The 22,657-nt window shown below is 39.0% G+C and overlaps 1 protein-coding gene across 3 annotated transcripts in view; it reads right to left on the reverse strand.

The window, feature by feature from the left end:
• znf385d (zinc finger protein 385D) overlaps window positions 1-22,657 on the reverse strand; it is a 108,942-nt gene that overhangs the window by 50,883 nt on the left and 35,402 nt on the right. Inside the window, exon 1 of one of the 3 annotated variants that reach the window (XM_061251915.1) lies at window positions 11,269-11,391. The exons of 1 other annotated variant lie outside the window; for it this stretch is intronic. Coding sequence is in view for 1 of the 2 variants with exons in the window: in XM_061251907.1 (XP_061107891.1) it covers window positions 6,183-6,192 (10 nt within the window). In the remaining variant the exon portion in view is untranslated. Of the gene's footprint in view, window positions 1-6,182; window positions 6,459-11,268; window positions 11,392-22,657 lie in introns of those variants that run through there. One more of the 3 variants, XM_061251907.1, reaches the window with a different exon arrangement.

Raw genomic sequence — 22,657 nt, forward strand, 5'->3', positions numbered from 1 at the left:
GATTTGTTTAACACTGGAAAATGAATGCATGGCAATTTTACTTATATACTGATGATGCCAAATAATAATGCCAAAGAATGTTAAAAATTATAATGTGTAAATATAGGAGAGTGCACAGTGTAAGAAAGTATAATTCTAAGTAGAAGTATAATTGATTGATTCCTGACGTGCTTGGTTTGATCTCTCCTCAGTGTATCATTGGTTTCAGATGGAAAATGGTCCAAGGAAAGACTACAATGCATGTCCTTACAAGGGATTACATTATAAAGTTATTGAACTAATTTTCTACTTGTATGCAAGTATGTTTTTTAAAATGACCTGAACAGTATTTGACCTTGATACACAGCAAAGCATAAATAATTACTCTATAGGATTGTCCTTAACTTAAGGCTTTATGAACAGGAATATAATTGTAAAAGTTTCATTATACATATTACTTCCAAAACCATACAAATATACTGTATGTACAGTATGTGAATACAATATTGTGCAAAAAACGTTGCTTGCAAAAATAATGAAATAGTTTAAAATATTGAAAAAGTCAGACATGAACAGTTAAAAACTACACCAAATCAATATATGTTGTGACCACCACTCACCTTTAAAACTGCATCAAATCTCTTTGGTACATTGCCCTGCAGCCTTATGAGAAAATTATATGGTAATCCCAAACCGCCAGTTTTTATCTGAAAAGTGGTCTAATATGTAATATGTTTGTTATGTTGAGTTATGTAACATATATAACTTTATTTAATAAAGTGCAAAATGTTCACTGCAGCATTTATTTTTTTGGAAAATTATTGTTTGTAAATCACAAACTTACTCTGACACACTAATGCAGAAAACAAATCTACGTAGATATAAATAAACAAATTCATATTTAAAAAATATATAGGGTGCCTATCCAGACTTTTGCACAGTACTGTACACATACATACATGCATACATACTCTCAGTGAGCACTTTATTAGGTATTTATTAGACTGATTATATACTTAAGAGGTTTGACGTGTTGTGTGTTCAGAGATGCTCGTATGCATACCACTGTTGTAATGTGTGGTTATTTGTGTTCCTGTCACCTTACTCCCCAGAACTGCTACTCACTGGATTTGTTTGGTTTTTCACACAATTCTCTGCAAACTCAAGAGGAGAAAAACTCAGGAGATCAGCAGTTTCTGTGATACCCAAACCACCATGTCTGGCACCAAAAATCATTCCAATGTCAAAGTCACATTACTTCCCCATTCTGACATTTGGTCTGAAAAACAGCTGAACTCTTGACCACATCTGCATGCATTTATGCATTTAGTTGTTGCATGATTGGCTGATTAAATATTTGCATTAACAAGCTGGTGTACATGTATATCTCATAAAGTGATCACTGAGTGTACATACAGTGTACATTTTATATGTTCTATACATTTTGGTTTCACCATTGCACTTTATACACATACATACCCCCCATTTCAGGTCACACATACTGTTTGAGACAAATGGCTTCACAGCTGTGTTCAATTGCTTCCCTTGTGCAGGTTCTCGGCTCTTGATTAGCAGTGAAGTCTGTTAGCATGAGGACCTCATATCAACATGTGGATCAGAGATGTGGCCATGAATGTGAAGGAAGCCATTAGTCAAGAGTCAGAGACATAGGCCAAACTTCAGGCTTACCAAAATCAACAGTTTGGAACATCATTAAAAAGAAATAGGGCACTGGACAGCGCAGCATTTGAAAAGTTCCTGGTAAGCCAAGGAAGACCTCTACAGTTGATGACCAACAAACAATAAAAAATTAAATAAAAACACCTGTCAAACAGGTCAGAAAGGAGGCAGGCATGGATGTGTCAGTGGCTACTGTCTGCAAAATACTTCATGAACAGAGCTACAGATGCTATACTACAAGGTGTAAACCATTAGTAAGCTGCAAAAAAACATGATGGCCAGGTTACAGTTAAAAGTGCAGAGTTTGATTTGGGGAATTGCGTAGCCTACTTGGGAAAGAGTCCATCTTCAAAGACCTAGTGAGAAACAATGAACAATAACGGCGAGTACAAGTTCAAGTTTATACCTGCAAACATCATGCCATAGAAGTGGCATGGCATGTGGCTGATGTGCTTCATTGGTTTAGTTATGTTTTTTGTTTTTTGCCTCGCATTTAATGTCAGAGGTGAACTATTTTTCCAAGGCAGAAAGTGGCAATTCGGTCATTCTGATATGACGTGAACGCAGCAATAGGCTTCGTTGCTATGGCTGACCTCTCTTTACATTACATTTACTGCTGTATTAGAAGATTTGAACCATGACCACATAACCACTTTGTTGGATTGGCTTGTGACACCTCCTTCTGGCTCTCTGCAAGGACAGGGAGACTATTGCTGTCACCCTCCGGTGGGATTCCAGATAGCGATGTCTCTCCTATAATTTGCTAATGCGTTCCTCCAGCCCTGTACTTTCCTTCCCTCAGTGAAGCCTGGAAGGCAGCAGCTTGTAGAACTAGTAAACTAATCCTGATGGGTTTGGCATACTAACTAGCTCAGAAAGATAGATACAAATACATTTAATGGTATTTATCAACATCCACACTTGGATACGAAATAAAACTGTCTATGTGTGTTTGAAAAATCCGACGGAATTTGTCAGTTTGGTTCCGATGTCACATACATTTGCACACGGATTTCCAAAAACATTGATAAATGAGGCCCATTGGACGGTGCTTCATCCTACAACAAGACAATGGTCCCAAATATGCTAAAGCATGGAAAACTCTTGATCTAAATCCAATTGAACACGTGTTTCATATGCTGAAGAGAAAACCTAAGGCAACTAGCCCCCAAAACAAGAAGCTGAAGATGGCTGCAGTACAGGCCTGGCAGAGCTTTACAAGAGAAGATTCAGCACCTGGTGATGTCTATATAAAAGTATGTATTTATTTTTTAAATATAAAATAACATCATATAATATAAGCACATAACACATGTAAACAGTGTTATATTTCTCCACTTCCTTCATGCTTACATGGAAATTAGTGTAACAGGCTACTTTTGTTCTAGTTTGCCTGAGGGTTCATGATAATCCTCAGCAAAAACTAAAAGAAGCACTTGTTAAATACCTGGGGGAATTGTCTAAACAGAATTTGAGCCCCTCCAATTCTATTTCCTCTGACTCTGAATCCAGGAATCACGGAATAACAACGAGGAAACAACTTGTCCGGGCGTCGAATGCATTCCTCCCGCACCTCGTCAGCGGGTCACTGGGCGGCCATTTGGGGCCAGGATTGGTGCACATAATGACAGGCTGCAGCATAAGACCCTTGGAAGGATACAATGCTGTGGGACGTAGGAGCATTGTCTCCCTGCAGCAGGAAAGACTCACAGGGACTGCTCACATGCCTGCCAACCACTGGACACTTGGAGGCGTGGAGGCCATCGATGCTAACCACAGCTACCGTTCTCCCATTTCATTGCATTCACAATGAATTACTCCCCCAATGATGAGCACATATAATGCATACTGCAAGCACTGGATGTTAAAGAGTGCTCATGTGTGCTCCAGCACAGTTCTGCAGTAGTGCATTTATAGATATTGCACAGTACCATGCTAATCATTCCAAAAGAAAACATGTTTTACATGTTTAGACTCACGGAGTAGGGGCTGTTTTTTATGCTTCTTTAATGAGATTTGAAATTAAATCCAGAGGAAAAATGAATTATCTTCTTTGTTGCTCAATCCCAACATCCTATCTCCCTCAGCCATAATTCAAACATGTCTGATATTATCATTCAGCACTCAGTCCAGACAAGAAAGGCTAGGCACTGCTGCAAAATAACAGATACAGACTTACATAATTATTTAATTCATATTCAAATAATAGACTGATTTTCATTTATAAAATGCTGCTGGCTGCCAAAATCATTCTAAATCCAAATAATATGTGTTCATTTCAGACATGATTTTATTTTGTGTACATACTATGAAAGGACAATAATTAGTCTGTTAATATCCATTTTTCATGCAAACATAATTGCACATTGCAATAAACTTTTTTTCCAGACAGCCTTTTTTAAATCGCTATTAGAATAAGACCAAGCACATTATAAAACTGACAATCTCTGCAATCTTGGCAGCTATTCTATTCCATTATCTTTGCTTTGCATTAATTAAAGATGGCTAGATAAAGTATGAGGAATGTAAACATATAAATAAAAACAAGCCAGGCAGCTCTGGTCTGAATGTGCAAAATTCCTGCAGTATATCATCACTGCCTCATACAACACTCATTAGTCACCAAGCTACATCTCTGAAAACACAGATAGAATCTCATGAGCTGTTTCACAACACTCATCTCACCATCAGCAGCAGGTCTCATGGGCAGACACACATGCAAGTACACCCCGATGTGCTCACACAAAACAAAGCACAAACACATGCAAACAAACACAAAATTATGAATGCATGCCTATAAACACACACACACACACACACACACACACGCACAAATAAAACTTCCTTATGTTACAAAATGTATTTGGCCATCTCACAGCCTTACCTCATGCAATTTATTTCTTATACAGTATTTGTATGCATTATTTAATTTACCTTATTTTGGTATATGGTGCACAAGCGAGTTTTTCCCTAGGCCTACACCACTCCATCAATCCCATATGTTCATTATGTCCCTGTACACTAGAAGAACATGTATTATTTGTATAATGCGTTCGTTCTACGGACCATGCCCAAAATGACGTTTCGCAGAAAGAGCAATTACTAAATGTATTTGTAGTGCGCCTATTCCTGTATGCTACTATATGTTATGCGCGCACATTGCTCACTGTCTGCAACCACCACTTTATATACGTAGCCTACTTTTTCGGAAAAATAGACCTATTAATCTGTTAACTTCAGATTAATTACAGGCCCAGAACATCCAGTGCCATTTTATTTGTGCTGTCCTCAAGTTGTACTGTAGTAGGTTATGGGCTTTTAATTGAGTTGCACAAAAATAAGAACGGAGACTGGAATCTAAACCGTAGACATTGTTCATCATGAGTTAATTCTCTTTGCACAATCCCATCGCGTTTAATGTTTCGATGCATTTTAGGTCAAAACTATTTATATTGTATGATTAACCGTTAAAATGGAAAAGGCGTGGTAGCCTATTTTCTTTGCTTGAACCATGGCATTTATTTTAGAATTGTTATTTAGGCTAAATGGTAAGCGAGCACTTAGCAGTCTTATGTTTATAAAATGTTCGTACAGATAGGAATAACCACGTAAAAGACTTAAATGTATTGTTATTTGCGCGATCCAAGGGAGCACAAAACAGTATAAACGTCATCGCTCTTGAACCATCAAAGTGAAATCTGGTCCAGAGGGGCAGATTCCCGTATTCCTCTGGTTGTACTCGCTTATAGTAAGTAACTAGACTGATCAAAACTATGAACCATGCCCCTAAGCGTGCTGCAAGACCGGCATGCAGAAGAGATCTGGTCAAAGTGATTGAATTCACAAAGAATAAAGTCACGCTCAAACATTTCGAACAACATTAAGCACAGACTTCATCAGTTCACACTCCCATTTTTAAGATATGACACGCGCGTTTGTCATTTCAGTTTTATAAAGAAGAATAAGTGTTTCTATACTATCATTCGTATGCTATGGATTTTACTAAGCTGCCTATTGCTTTTACGAGACGTGCAACATCAGCATCCTTTTTATATTTATTTGAATTTCTGAAAAAAATTTTATGTATGTATTTTATTTAGCAGGTTTAGCACTATTGAGCTTCGTGGAATCTTCCCCAAAATATTCGTACATGCTTCAGGACAATCAAATCTCTGCGCTTCGAATAGGCTATATTAAGTTCAATAATCGTACAACATAAAGTGGTTATTTGACGTGGCTGAGCGTTTGATCGTTCTCCGCGCTCCAATAGGCAATGTTAAAAAATGTCACCATCCATAAAACAAAACCTGAAATTCAAACCTCTGACTTTCAGACAAACATGTGGATCCGTTCTAGTATGATTTACGACGAAGCGCTCCGACTTCACCACTGCATAATCCTGTGGACTCCACACATCTTTCTCCTGCAGGAGATACCTTCCGGCGAATTCTTTTACTATACTAATGCCTACGTACGGCTCCCATCTCCAGAGAGCAAAGGAATCGGAAACGAGCAACACTCACCGAAATACATGCTGCTCCTCGGGGAACACACGTCAAGAACTCTCTCCTCGCAATGAACCCGGCAACTTTAGTGTGTTGGCGGGCACTGCAGACATCGCTCATTCTATGCGCTGAAGTGTATTGCTCTCGCTGTTGCGCGTACCAGTTCCATCCCCTCAGCAGGTTATCTGCACGCTGTACTTGCACGCCCGCTGGCACCCTTATAAGCTGTCACTCCTCCCCTCTTCTCTACCCACTACTCTCTCTCTCTCTGTCTCTCTCTCTCTCTCTCCTCTATCTCTCTCTCTGCCTTTGTTCTGGTCCCTGCTTGGCTCTTCTGTTCTCCTTCCTCTTTCTATCTGACTTCCTCTTTCAGCTCTACTGTCTGGAGTGTTGGTCACTTCACACTGGGAGACTCCAGCAAACTGCTCCTCTCTCTCTCTCTCTCTCTCTCTCTCTCTCTCTCAGTGTCTCTATCTCTGCCTCTCCTGTGCTTGTGCCTTTTCCCTCATTCTCTCTCTCTTGCTCAATCCCTTCCCTCACCCTCTCCCTTTCTCTCTTTCCTCCCTCCTGTCTCTCTATCCTAGCTATACTATTGCTCTTTGCCTGAAATTTGACTCCTCCTTGAGCTCTCTCAGCGCCTTTGATACCAGCACTGCTGAAAACCACTCTGCCACTCCACTCTGCTAGTGTTCTGCTGGAGTGTTCTTGAGACCTGGCTTCTCTCGCATCTTGGTGGTCGAATGAGAGCACCAAGGGCACGGCTGCTGTAAACATGGCTAAGACAGTATCATAGCAAATTGTGATGTGTGTTTATGTCACTGCACATGCATGAGTCCTGTCCAGAGATTCCACACATCTGTGCTCTGAACCCCTTTTCTGAGGTTGACTTAGATTTGCTCAGCATTAGGCTTCTGAAGGTCAGTCAACACTGACGGTCAAAAAGCATGTTGCACATATTAAGTGTTGACCATTCAGGTTTAAACAGAGGGCACCATCACTGCCAGTGTATTAGCCAGTGCCTGTGGACACATTGATAATCATGACTGTTACAGAATTAGGTCTGAACTAAATAATGAAATTAAAACAAGTGGTCTACAGGTTCTGAGTGATGCCATTTCCCCCTCTGACTGCAGCTCTGATATGGCACTGTTGCCTGGTACAGCTGTTTCCAATTATCCTAAATTCCCTCATCCTTGCCCCCTCGAGCCCACTTATAGAAAATGCATCGATTCCATACGTATATGAAACAGCAACACTAACTCCAGTCAGGGCTGGCCATGCTCCATACGGCCAAGGCTGGCAAATGTGTTTTTTAACCTTGGATACGAGGTGTCAGTGCTGGGAAACTGCATTATTTGTCACAATGAATAGCGGTTAACTGTGCAGGAACCCAGAGGAACCGCGCTGAGCCACATGTGAGCACAGAGGGAGGAACTTAATTAATCTTGCTGTCACTTCCATGACGATTTCCATTAGTTATGGTGCTATCTGATCAACGAGCATAGTCTGTATTTGGAAAAGCTTTTAACTGCTATCTGAGGGTGAGAGGAAGAGATAGAGAGAGAGAGAGAGAGGGGGGGGGAGAGAGAGATAGAGAGAGATGGAGGGGGGGCGCATACAGACAACTTGTCTGTAGATTCCTAATTGTGACATTGGATAAGCGTCCATGGATGAAACATAGGGAACACTTACATGGAGGAAAAACAGTCAAGCCAAACAACTGCCAGGTCCAAGCTCATTTATGAGAATAACTTCGTTTATTTTATATATAATGATATATGACTAAGGTTAATATAATTTTTTGTATCAGAGATAAAATAACTATATTGGGATTCCTCTTGGGATTGTGCTTATTTGTAATTAATATAACCCTATTACATCCGTAGAGTTTCACTATGCAATTTCACCAATACGGGAGCCAATAGAAATATTCTCAGCTCCCTGATACAGTCACCAGCTGGTCCAATCACCTCCTTAAATGAGTCACAGGGCTGATTTCACAGTTCAGTCACGCAGTAAGACTGCAACTGATTATCTTGAGAATAATCCGTAAATACCACTCCCTCTGGGTTGAGACCATGATGGGGGGAAAGATTGATAGGGCAACGCAGTGATTATACACTGCCTAAACTGTGATTCTCTACACATCCATGTCCACCAGACAGAGAGAGAGTGCTATATAGTAGGATAAAAAAAAAAAATCAGTAATAGTAAATTACAGGCTATGTTCATTTCTCTGTGATAGCCTTCTTCTGAAAGAATGCTGTCTTACAATGGGCATTCAGGGAAATTGGTTAATCAACTAGCACCTTCCCAAAACTTCAAGCACATGTCACTGAGATGCACCAGCAAGATGCTTAAAGTAAGATACGATGAAATACTGTAGTTGTCTGTGTTCAAAATATCAAGGAATAGCCACTTTTTCAAAGCTTTCAAAAATTTCAAAGCTTCTCTGGGAGAAGTGATTTTTATTTTATTTTAGTGTTACAGTATACATCATTATATAAAGACAGAAATAAATGTAACATTCACAATAAATGATTTCACTTTGCAACATACAGCTACTTTGCTGTAGCAATTAAAGCAGTCTCTTGATATAGCTGACGGTTTGCTATTTGGATACTCCAGATACTATGCGTATACATTTCCTGGTGGTGTTCTATAGAATAACATAGATTTCCACTTTTGAAAAATGTCCAACTTTCTGCCAAAAAACTGTTCTTTCTGTTCAATTTCTTTATGCAGCCCTAAACTCTGTACAGTCAGGAGAACAAATATGTCTATACTCTTGATTTATTAAAGGAGAACAAGAAAACTGACAAAAGGCATTTGCAAAACTGCCTTCACTGTATACTTCCAAATAAGTTCTGCTGATGATTGATGTTTAGCACTGCCATTTGAAAGACTGAATGCAGACCACAGCAGAGTACCTTCACGGCATAATATTCCACTTCTGAACAACACAACCAAGAGGTGTAGTCCCCTTTGTTCATCTTAAGAGACTGTTTTTCTCTATTTCCTCAACATATGTTTTGCATCATCAAACCAAAAGGAGAGCAAAAAGCTAATTCAAGAATTCCACCATTTACTTACTATGCACATCCTTGGAGTTGTAAGGTTATGCGTAGTACTGGACTCTGCATGGAGCTCACCTAAAACCACTTGCTAACATGGCCCGAAATAAGAATAGCCTGATGGGAATTGTAATGGCTGAATTATTCCTAGGATATGAGAGGCATTCTGTAAAGGAAAACATGAACAAATATTCCACATCACATTCCTGAATGAACATGTTTTATGATGATGATGCATTTGCCTCCTGACAAGTCCCCAGTGGCAAAAAAAAGTCCTTTTATGACCTGCCAATGACCCAATACCAATGTACATGTACTTTATGACTTGTAATGGTGTTCATGGCCTTTAAAGCACTTCATTCAGAAAGCTGCAGTGAACATTCTGAAACCGGTGTAATTATGAGGTAATTGCATCCCCTGCTGTTAATTAATTGAGAGTTAACTTAACTGTCCATTATCTTAAGAGGAAAGTCTGACAATGCTGTTAAAAGCATGTTTTAGAAATCATGGTCTGTTGATATAGGACAGAAACAAATTTAGTAGATTTCTATTGAAACTAATCAGCAGCTAAAGGCTAAAATTATAATCAGCAATTGCACAAGAACGATATGCTGCACTGTCAAATGCCTTTCCAACTTCTGGAAATTTTTGTTTCTCCAATTACAGTATCTTTAAACACAGGTGACATTATTAGAGTTTTGAGTAGATCAATTCTGATCTTGATAAATGATGATGACAGACATTTAGTATATATAGAAAAATGTTTATGCAACAACAAAGAGAGGATGCCAGTGTAATACAGAACTAACCAATAAAAAGGAGCATCGCATTCAGGATTTGTAGCACCACACTGTATGAACCATAGCTGCCAAATTGATGCTTTCATCGAAAGCAATATTAGTAAAATAAATAAAAAATCCAAAATCAGACACTTCTTCTTTTTTGGACCTAAAATATCAGTTGAGGATTTCTCAATCCCTAAAAATGTGTGGTTGGGTTTCTGTTCATAATACCCTTGTCCCGTCCACATCTTTTTTTAAATGCAATATATGGTCATGTTCGGTCATATGGTCTGTGTACTAGTTTTTGTTCCAACCAATTGCCTTGTTTTTAATTTGCGACATCTCTATAAATGACTGTGGTTCAAACCTGTACTTGAGCACAGTAAATTAGGATACACTTATAGTCTGCAGCTGCAGCCGGTACTCATACACATGTCAGATAAGATATGACTGAGTCAATTAAATAATTAAGACCAGAAGTTCACACAAAATCCTGAAACGGATCGGCTCTTGTTGTGCATCCCTGCTCTATTTCCAATCATTGCGATTTTGCTATTATCTTCATTTCCACTCATTTCCTTTTTGCCATTGTTTGGAGTAAAAAACAAGGGAAAGGTCCCGTGAAATACTTTCCTCCTACGCAGGATACAGCAAATGTATGTGCACCCATATCCTCCATTTGAAAAAGTATAGTTTGTCGACCAATTAACCAAATTTCATTGATCATTTAATTCTGCTGATTGAACAGGCAGGCTTGATTGCAGCCAGCTCTGTTGAATCTAAACCTCACTCATTTTGAACCCAAAAATCTGAGTGAAGTGAGTCAAGTTGTCGCTAGAAATTTTCTACAAGTACTGTGCCACAATCAAAGGAAATTCCAGAAGAGATCAGAAAAAAGTTAGTGAAATATATATAAATATATCAGTGTGGTAAGGGTTACAAAGCCATCTCTGAGGCTCTGGGACTAAACCAAACCTCAGTCAGAGCCATTGTTTCCAATTGGGGAACACTTGGAACAGTGATGAATCTTTCCTGGAGTGCCCAACCTGCCAAAATGCAGGGCATGGCAATAACTCATAATTTCTCCCTCTTGCACCTACTATTACGCTTATGTTTGGATGCTATAAGTTTATGTAACTACTTCTAAATAAGATACTATATTGCATACTTTTCCAGACATGCTCTCTTTACGGGTCCATTGATGTGAACTTGCATTGTGTTTGGAGAACATGCGTTATCTGTGCCTACCTCTGTCTCAGCCATGTACCTTGCACTTTCATGCTTTGAAGATGGTGATGGTTCTTGCAACTTCTCTCTTTGCATTAATCTGAAAATCAGTCCCACGCCAGACAACCAATTCTCTGAAGCAGATCACAGCTATGTGTATATTGATTTTTCTCTGTGCTCTTTAAAGCCTCCAGGGCACTGGGTCAATATGGATTTGATTTGTGCAACAAATTAGTCGAAATCACCATAAATATTCAGATATCTTTCAGAGAGAGAGAGTGATGCTGAGTCTGCGATATAAGAATGAAATATTCAGCGAGGCTTTCAGGATTTGAAGATTGACAATAAATCACGCAATGCCACGTTATCCCCATAGCTAGTAGGTACTTCCATTATATGTGGGAGATAAATAGATGGGCAGTCTTTCACTGACATTAAGAAACTGTAATCACTTCATCATTTCTGTTTGTTTTCTTCCTGGTCCTCCTTATCTTGAAATTGAAGTTTGAGAGTCGTGTCCCAGCTGGATGTCTTAAGGAAACACAGGTAAATACATGTCTTCAGAATTACCAACAATTCTTTGGTTTAGCATTGTGTGATGTACATAGTTTTAATGAAGATCAGTTCAGAAACATTGATTGAAACATCATATGTCATACATTATGTTTTATGAGATCATATACACCATTAGCCCATCCCACAATGCCCATTATAGAGCTATAAATTGGATCTATTTGAGTAAGCTATTCAACATAGACTAGACTCATTTATCTTAACTGCCCAGTACAACTCTACACTCTATGAAATTGGACTAATGAATATGGCTATCTGATTCTACCATTCCAGTGTGGTATTGTAATTGCTCTTATGATTTAGGAGTGGGGGAAAAAAATGATGCTAACTAATGATAGCTAAACAATACCCTGGCTATACATAGACTGACAAAAGCCAAGCATTCAGGAACATCACAATGCTCTTTGGAACATTGTCAAATAATGCTGGGATACCATGGATCATGAGGTTTTACACAAATGTGTGGAGTTCATGCTCGCTTGAATGTATGTTGCCATTAAAGCAAAAGGGGGACATACCAAATACTAAGAAATTCTGAAATGCAGAATTTCAAAGATTCAACTTTTTATCCAAATGAAAAACTTGTATGTATTCACTAGTCACTAGTGGTCTCAGACTTTTGGACCCCACTGTATATGTACACTCACCGGCTAGTTTATTATGTATCAATTCAACAAGGTGCTGGAAACATTCCTCTGGGATTTTCATCCATGTTGACTCCATTTTTCTGCCACACATTCATGCTGTTAACCTCATTCCACCTCATCCCAAAGGTGCTCTACTCGATGTCTGCATGCATTACATATATTATGCTGCAGCCACATAATTTGCTGTTTGGTGGAGAAAATATGTGTATTAATAAGCAGGTGTACCTAATAAAGTGACCACTATATATATATATATATATATACACACACACACACACACACACACACATACTGTACATGGTATATATAGTATATTGTTATATTTAAATAAAGTCCTAGGACTGGCAACCTGCCCAAACCCTTTTTATCTTTGTCAAGAACACAAAGTGTGGGAGCAGCAGTACCTATCACCCTAAAGTCAACAGCCTATTTCTCAGCTTGATCTCCACCTTTGCTACATGGGTGCTCATATACAACTGATACAAATGCACCTGAAGTGGCTGCAAAATCTTAATCGCTCACAATTACTCATTGTGAAGGAGAGTGCTGCCCATGCATCTATAATCAGTCAAATCCACCACTCCATCATCACACTCCTGATAAAGGCCCTTAGAGCAGTGAGCATTGGTATGCTGTAGGTCACTAATGGAATCAAGCACAGTCAATCACTGTTATTTTATGCCATTTTTTAAATAATTGTATAAAACTGCTACACTGATAGTACGAATTTAAAGCTGGCCGGGAAATCAGGGGCTACGCTGAAAGGCCATATGGGAATGGGGTAATATAGCCGTGGAGAGCTTCTTTTTTTTTTTTTGGTTAGAAACTCTCTTGCCCGGTCATGTCAAGTGCCTAATTCTCACAATTTATGCTAATGTCAATCCTTCATTCCTCTTTGACTGCGAGTGATTATCAGTTATTTTTGTCTGAGCAGGGGCTGTCAGTATTTATTTCAGAATGTGTGTGTTTTCTGTTCTCAATCCAAAGAAGAACAATGAACTTTTTGGCTGGGCCGCTCTTATGCTGTTACAGCACATCTGCACTGTATTATGTACTCGCATACAGTCATACTACTCAAAGGACAAAGATTGAGCCTTGGAAATGGTGATGTCTCCTTAAACCTAACCATGTGTAAAGTGTATGAATACCTTTCAGAAGTTAAAGGAATGGTCATTGTGTAGTCTTTTCGCATTTTGTTTACGCCCGTGAGTTTATCACAATGCAATGCAAATTCTGCCCAAAGTTATTTACAACTTTCAAATCTCTTTTATACCACTCGTAATATTCACTGGAATGTGCATCTTAACAACACATGACACTGATAGGCCAATAACTCTGGAGTCCGGCAGCATACCAGAGACAGATCCTCCCCAGCTACTGTCAAGGTCAGAGAGTGGTGCGCTTTTCGGAGATCAGGCGTGTTTTATTCCTCGTGCTTGGCCAGGTGTCTGACAGAATCATGGCTGCACAGCTTCCATGCCACAATGACAGCTGAGGTATGGGCGCTCCGTATAGCGCCCTTGGGGAAACTCAACAAGCTGTTTATTAGCCAGACACAGATCACTGTGTATAATTACCAGTCAGGATTGTGAATAGAGAGGCTTGAGTAATGACCCCAGGAGTAGGACGCTGTGGTAGATACTTGCTCCATTCCAGCGATGGAAAGGACTGGAAATACTGCTGACATTCTGACACTTTGAGGTTATCACAGGAAACCACGGGGCACAAATAAAGTCTACATCTCTACTCCCTGGCAGTGAATGTAAAATACGGAGTATCTCAGGCTACAGCAGAAAACATCCTTTGACAATGTGGCCTGCAGTGTTAAATCTTTCCAGCTTGCTCTGTCCAATTTCAGGTTCTTTGGGACTACACTAAGATGTTTAAACCATGCAACAGAAAACATAAAAAGCTTACATATACAATAAATAGCAAAGAATCCAAATCTGATAGTAGATGGGACATTGCATTTACAGTATGAACAACCTTTTCTGGTTGTTCCAAATTCAGTAATGAGCCGTCCCATTAAGAAACAGTGCCCCTTTTGTTGTATTTCATTTGCAACCATTGTCCTTTTCATACACTTGCCAAATTCCAAGACTGCTGGATACATGACATGTAACACTCAATTAAATGTGCAAATTATATAGTACGAGAATATCATTATTAAATTGAATTAGGACTAAAGTATGCATACTTTTAATATTTTTTTTTTTTATCAAAGAAAGAAAATATAACTCACTGAACACCAGGGTGCCAGCAGGTCTTACTGTGTCTCATTTACAGCTCTTCAGCTGACAGATAACGTATTAAATGTAAATACTAAATAAGATCATTAAGATTAAAGACAAAGGTGACAAGTTTCTTTTCCACTGAAGATCTGGGAGCAAAACTAACAGACCCAGCACAGCATTACTGAAATGCTTCACCAGCAGCCACAACCACAACACATGACCTCACGCTAAATTCTGGCAGCTCTTCACATTGAGAATGAGCACATTGCAAGGCTTTGTTTGTCTTGAAAAACAATAAGCTTTACCTTACGTATGAATCTCCGGGTGTCGAGTGTCCTCAGCAGTGGACGTGTGCTTAGTTCTCCCTCAGAATTGAATTTCCTCACATTTTAGCACCAACAGGCGCACAATAGTTGCACAGTTTGTCGTCTTGACCCACTCTCTTGCATGTAAGCCAGCAACAGCAAAGCTAGCAGGCTGAGCTAACACAGGTCGGAACAACAAAAAATAATAGAAAACCACTGGAACATGAACTATGCCAGACAGTGTGCTTCCAATTCTGTTCTGGAAAAGGGATAAACCTTGGCCTCTGTGACTGGCCTCCTTTCTAGACAGTACTGAAACAGCATTCACTTTGACACTGAAGCGATTTTCATTAGTGCAACATTAGTGTTGCAGCACAGAGATTACCAGTAACCTTTCCTCCTCTCTCTGAAGTTCACTGGACTGCCCACAGCCATTCAGACATATTACAGGCATCTGAGCACTGGCGTGACCTGTATTTAACGTTTGGGCCAGAGAGCATCTTTTTCACATTCCTCAGAAGATTGAACCAACTGAGTACAGGTCAGCCCTGAGCTGTTATCTGCAGTGACGCGGTGAAAGTCTTTCAACCATAAGGCCTTTTGCTGCCTCCAGCGAATGAGCAGCACTTTCTCTCTGCTCTGCTTTCTTATAGTTTCCCATCATTCCACGCAGGAGGTTACATTTTATGACATTTCATTACAGTATTTATTTGTTTAGCAACAGCCCATATCCATGGTGACTTGCATAGACCTACAGTACACAGCTGGCATTTCACATGCAATAGAATTATATAGCTACATATTTTATGGAAACCGTTCCGTTTGAACAAGTTGCTTATGCGACAGTATAGGCTCCCCACCAGGGAGTCCACCTTGCAACAACAGATACGTGTCCTTTGCCTGCCTCTCTGCCCTTTGCAGGTGTTTAAGATGGCATCTCGCTACTCTGGGAGAAAGCAGTGTGATGTATAGAACTTCTGATTTATTTGTGCTATGCATCTACTATTGATTGATTTGTCGGTCATATATCCAGGGCTACTTTTTTGTGAAAAATTATAGTTTTCAAGTTCTGGTTGTCCTTTATCGTGGGTTTTCCATTTAATGCGAAAAGGGCCAATTTGAACCATGTCTATTTTTTGCAACTCCTACAGAACCAGATATTTGAACTGCACCAAAACACACAGACCTGTTATCTCTATAGATAAGTTGGACCCTAGTGCTACAGTATATCCACAATATCCACGATTGTACCCTGCAGCACCTGCTCTGGCAGCTTATATATAATCGTAACTGCTATCGGAAGTGCTCACTGATTGTGTTACTCTGAGGTTGAGTTAGTAACTCAACAGCTGAGTTCAAGGCACAGCTGTTTCTACAACTGATTCTAAGAATCGCTCACTGACAGTCATTCCTTCTTCCCCCAAGCAACTAATGTAGCCAGAATGAAAGCAACTGAATACCAATTTCCAGCTTGGTTTTCTCTGGGGAAATATAATAGTAAATCATATATGAGGTAATGTCATAGGAAAGGGTGTGGCGTTGTCACAAAAGCCATGGGGCCAAATTTTAGCGGGATTAACTCATCTCCTATGTGGGTTTAAATCTGTAAATCTAAAAATCTGTTCACAATCTGTTCTGCCTATTGAGAAAACAGTATTAGCTACAAACACAAATTTCTGTGAAATCTTTGCACAGCTGCAGGGCATTGAGATGATGTGGAGACATAGAAACCACAGTGATGAAGTGTGCCTCCAAAACAGAGGAATTCCAGTCACGTCCTGCCTACCTTTCTCTCTGTCCTATAAACCGCCTCCAATCCACAACACGTGTATTTAATAAATGACAGCAACATTTGAAGGTCTACCTTTGAGGCAAGGGTGAGAACTCCCACAACATTCACGACCAAGGTCTCCCATAGGCGACTACCCTGACAAATACAGTCCTTAACATTTAGCGGCCAGCTTCTCGAAAAAGAAGACCTGTGAGTTGACCATCTCCCAGGGTAAGGGGCTAGCTGATCAAGAAAAACAATCAGCTGCTTTCAAAGCAGACTACAATTAGCTTTTTATTTTGAAATGCTGAACACTCCTCCCTCACTATTGTCAAACAAATCATCTTAAAAAGGAGCTTTTGTATTCCCTTTAAGTTACGTGTTCTTGCTTTACGTAGTTTCATTTCTACCAAGCAAATTCACCAGAAAACATTCACCACATTATTGCTGAAATGTCTAATCTTAATATTGTTGCTTGGTTAAACAGGGAACAGAATTGTTTTAGAATGGCCAAGCAACAACTACCGCTGATCAATCACCAAAAATGAAGTAATTGAAGAGTATTGCCAGGCCACCATGCTCCACATTGATGAGCTTTAGGTGCATGACGCCTTCAGAAATATCACTTTGGCTGGTGGAAGTGAATAAAGGATTTTCATAACAATTTCAGGGGATATTTTGTCTTTAAACCTCTGACTGTTTCGGCTTGGTTGCCACAGCAACAACATGAGGTGAGAAATCATGTGCAATAATACACACAAATGCATGCACGCACACATACACACACACACACACACACACACAATTATGAAAGTTGCCCCTCACAGTAATGGCATACCTCTTTCTTCTCATTATTTAAATACTGTGTACCTGTCTGTGTCAAAAGCCATAACAATAGAATCCAGATTCATCTGCAAACATTCAGCAATGAAGGAAGCCTCTCTAATCCTGGAAATAACTTCAGTTCAGTGGTTACAATTCCCTCCTGAACTCCTGACAGAGACATGGAGAAACTTTTAAAACTGTGTTTAATAACAAAAACATGTACTGTATCCTCAATATTAACAAGAATGTGTAACTTGAATGTGTATCGTGTATGCCTGCCTGATGGTCTGCAATACTTTAATCATTTATTTTTTCATTCCAAGACCTTCCAAACAACACCATGTTTATTAACATTTAACACAGAATATTTCCACACAAGAAGACCTTCAAGACCTCCCAACCTACCATGCAACATCACTTGTAAACACAAACCCACAATACAGTGACTAAACTCTGATGTTAAATATTTTGTTATGATCACTGACCCAAAAGCTAAACAATTGTACTGCATAATTCAACAAAGTGGACCAAAAGAGCAGAGGCTGAAAGCGGATAATGTGGAAGTGGCACCTACAAGCCTTGTCTGGATGATACCAGACTGAGTCATATTTGAGGGCCTAATGACATTCTGCCTGCAATAGAGGCTTCGAGGAGACATCACAGGGCTACACACTCCAGCAGGGAGCTAGGCAGGTTTTAGGGAATGGAATTATCGTGCAATAGCTATGTCTCCCCTAAAAGCCATAGGAGAAAAAATAGATGAACGACAGCTGAATCTCCCCTTGATACAGGCAGAAGGTGATGGCAGCCATCTGTGTGACCTTCTGTGGAAAATGAGTTTAAGACAAATGATAGAGCTGATGGAAGCCCCTTTTAAGGTGCCAAGGAAATCTGAGCAATGTCAATGAATCAATGGCAATTATTATGAATAATGACTTTTACTTAAAGATATTAATTTCTTCTGAATAACTGGGCCTTTATTATTCAAAGCAGCCTTCTATTTCAGAGCCCATTGTTCAATGTTCAGATGGTTTAAAGATTAAAGTTGCCCATTCAGCCCAACTACGAAATGGTTTAACTATGAAAGTAGTTCACATTATCGGAAAATTATTACATTAAAATTAGATTTTTCTGCATCAAACATATTTACCTATTTAGGTATCATGGCCTGCTGATTGTTGAACAGGTCAACAGTAAATACTGTGTTTTATATATATTGTTAATATTTTCTGAACTACTTTATTGTAGGTTTGTAGGAGTACTCCTGTAGTGTGGCTGTGGCTGTGGTGTCATTGTAGATTTGAGATGTAGATGTCTAAACTTCCACCCCTTCATTTCTTTCCCTTTCATCCTTTCTCTTTTTCTTTTTCTTTCTCTTTCCTTCAGTCTACAAATATTCTGTTCTGTGCTATAATCAGCCTCAGCTTTGAATCAATGCAGAATAATGAGACGGGAAATAATGCATCCAAATATTCCACATCTGTAGCCGTTCAACCTTAATATATTGCATACAATACTTGAAGACTAATTAGATACGCTGCTTTTGAGAAGGCCATTCATCTGATCATGAAACAGGTTTAATACACAGCATACGTATATGCTACAAAGTTTAACAATACAATGTTGTGTAATAAATAAATGTAAGCATGCAGAAGCATCTAGTGAGGGCGAATCAGTAGGGAAGAAGATAGAAATAAAAAGGTACTTGTCGAAAATTGGTGAATTCTCAGCAAAAAAAGCAGTAGATTTACCATTCAGAACCGGATTTTGAAAAGACAATGCAATTAGGACAATCCATTACTGCCACTTTAGAATTACATTTCCTTTTCAGAAAGAACAGAGAGACTCAATGCACTGTATCTGTCAGATAAGAGTACATTTCACAAATTTCCCTTAACTATTGACTAGTTTTAATCTCCAATATGCCCTTAAAAGCATCCACATACTGAGACACGTGGCCTGTATCTTTAAGTCGCACATTTCTGCAAGTGTTATATACCTACAGTAGTTTCCATACATACACTGGGGTATCATGGTGGTTCAAGAAATCTCAATTACAGTAAGGACAAAGCATTGGCTGGTAATACTGAATATATGCCATATGACATAGATGTAGGGCAATTTCTGGGCCCTTGGTAGTACTGTATGTCAAAATCACTGTTACAGTAAATCTAAATCACTGGTTCACACCCTTACAGGCCAAAATCCCTAACATTATTCATGAATGAACAAATATAAAGGTAATATGAGCATCATGATTGCCCATAGCAATAAGCAAGCTTTTACAACCTCTTTTTTTAGCTGTGCTGACCATTTGCATACATTTGCATTCACTAAATGACCATGAACTATTGGCAGGGAAATGGGCCATTGTTCACAAATATTCAGTGTAATTACATAGCATTGTGCATAAACCATAGCTTGATTATTCCCCATGAAGCCAGTGCAGAAAGCCAGCCGGTTTAAATGGTACATCTTGTTTGGATCAGGAACTTTGACTGCAAGCACTAATTATGACATCATAGCATCAAAACGATCATTACCATGAGAACAAAAGCTCTTCCGGCTACTTGCCCTGTTAGTTCTGACCCCGCTACCAGCCAGCACAGGGCAGTATGCTGGAGATGGGAATGGTTTCCTTGTAAAGAAGAAAAGCTCACTGCATTCTTTGTTAGAAAATTTAAAATCCTACTGACTATTGTGTGTGGATCATGACCACACATTGATTTACTGCACTCAGAAAAAAGTATGAAAAAGTGCTTATAAAGAAACAAATGGTAGAATTTGAAAATAATATTGTAATTCAGGATTCTATGTAACAGAAAGAGAACACTGGTTTTTGTGTACAGGTGAAACAGTTCTCAATTATGCCTCAAAACTCCCTATCCCCTTGCTTGGCATCTAATGAAAATAATATGAAAGCATTTGCTTCCTGGTTGATTGTAATGAAGTAAACAGAATATTTTGCTATATATGCAGAACAATATGAGACCCTAGACTATATTTAAAAAACTATGACTGTCACATGATTGGTCCAAATATAAAACTTTGAAAGGCTTTAACAACTTGAATTGTCTTTAAATTGAAATTTAAGTACAGTACTGCACATTCTCCTGTATGTCATCTACTTATATGGGGAGAGAGGAACACACTGTTTTCACAAGCCATATCATTTGTAAAAATAAATACACATAAAACCCCTGAAGATGGGGTTGAATTGAAGGGAAGTGTGTAAATGATCACCATGTATGGATACCCCGTCATACCAGGGTCTGTGGCTCTTCTTCCCCCCGTTCTGAATAAGGAGCAACGAAAAGATTGGATCGCGAGGGTAAATAGTTCTCTCTGGTGAAAAAAATAAATAAAAATTCATTCATGCTGTTTAGGAACTGGAAAGTTCCTCATAGCTGGAGGACACTGTGTGTTTTGAATTTGTTCTCGTTTTCTTCTTTCTTTTCTTTTAACCATTCTATTATGTAAAGAGATCACGACCACATTTATGTTTGGGGTCAAATAAATAAACTCAAAATTATTATAAAAGAACAGTTTTGACACTTTGTGTGGCACCTGCTTATTGTCTCACAAAAGATTAGCCTTTTATCCATAAATATGAAAAATCTGTGAGAAACATCTTATATTAGAGCCTGAGGTACCGGAAGTGAAAGTGTGGCACCTGTATGGGAAAGTGCCACAAGAATCATCCACAAAGAAATCTGACATAAAAATAAAAATGGTTGTATATTTTATGACATTTTATACAGTTACAGAGGGTCAAAATAAGATATTTCAAACACTGAATGGGGTCAATGGTGAATGGTTGGCATTTATATAGCGCCTTTATCCAAAGCGCTGTACAATTGATGCTTCTCATTCACCAAAACTGACTCAAACTGACCCCAAACATAATAGGAGGGTTAAACATTAAGTAATTACTCATTTGTCTCCAGAATTATGTTTCATAGTAAAGGGGAGTATGAAACAAAAATTGACACTTTTCTGTAATAGAATGCTATTGATGCCTTATACCTTTAAGACAGAAAGTGAAAATCCCAGGAGTTTCTGAGATACTCAAACCACCTTGTCTGGCACCAACAATCATCCCACGAGCAAAGACACTTAGATCACATTTTTCCCCCATTCTGATGGTTGATGTGAAGATTACTTGAACCTCCTGAACCGAAAAGATTTATATCGGTTCAATACATTACATATTTAGCACCTTACAATATAACTGTAATTTTAGTCCACTGTTTAGAGGCGCTTGAAAAAGGTTCAGAGAAGGGCAACCAGATTAGTTTCATTTGTTACGAGGATAGATTTAAGATGCTTAATCTCTTTAAATTTGGTAAAAGGAGAATTAGGCTTTTAAATTCATTAAAGGGATTAACAAAGAGAATTATAGGCTATTCTTCAGGGTGAATTCAGTTAGCTGAATGAGGGCGCAAATGGACATTTTCAAAGGAGAAATTCCGTACAGGTATTAGGAAGTATTTTTTCACATAGTAGTCAATGTGTGGAATAGCTTGCCAGTACAAGTAGTGGAGGAAGAAACACTGGGGGTTTTCAAGACCAGGCTTCATACGATGTTGGATACTATATAGCTTTTATGCTAACTAAGCAGTAGGTACACTTGGTGATAGGAAAAGGTGAGCATTGCTGGGCTGAATGGCCTGTTATTGCACTTATATTGCATGTGAACAAATTGGCAAAAGTAATAAGCTCGGAGCTATTTTAATGCACCTGCATACAATCTGCTCTCACTGGGCTGGTGGTAAAGAAAAGTGAATCACTGCTCCCTTTTTCTTTCATCTCTGAATACAAGCAGTCCGCACGGTCTGTTACGGAAGAAAAGGGGGAAATGGCCTTCAAAGGGGTGAGCCAGAGCTCCCTCTCTGAGGGTTCAGCGCCTTCTCTCTGAAGAAGGCTTGTCTCATGTCTGAATTCCAGCAGACGTCCACCCTCCGTTATTTGTCATCCCTCACTTCTCCTTTGATCCAACTGTAAAGTCAGAGATTGCCCACTTTCCAAACTCCATCTGTTCACAGATTCCCATTA

The sequence above is a fragment of the Conger conger genome, chromosome 1 (genome assembly GCF_963514075.1).
Source record: "Conger conger chromosome 1, fConCon1.1, whole genome shotgun sequence".
Taxonomy (NCBI): domain Eukaryota; kingdom Metazoa; phylum Chordata; class Actinopteri; order Anguilliformes; family Congridae; genus Conger; species Conger conger.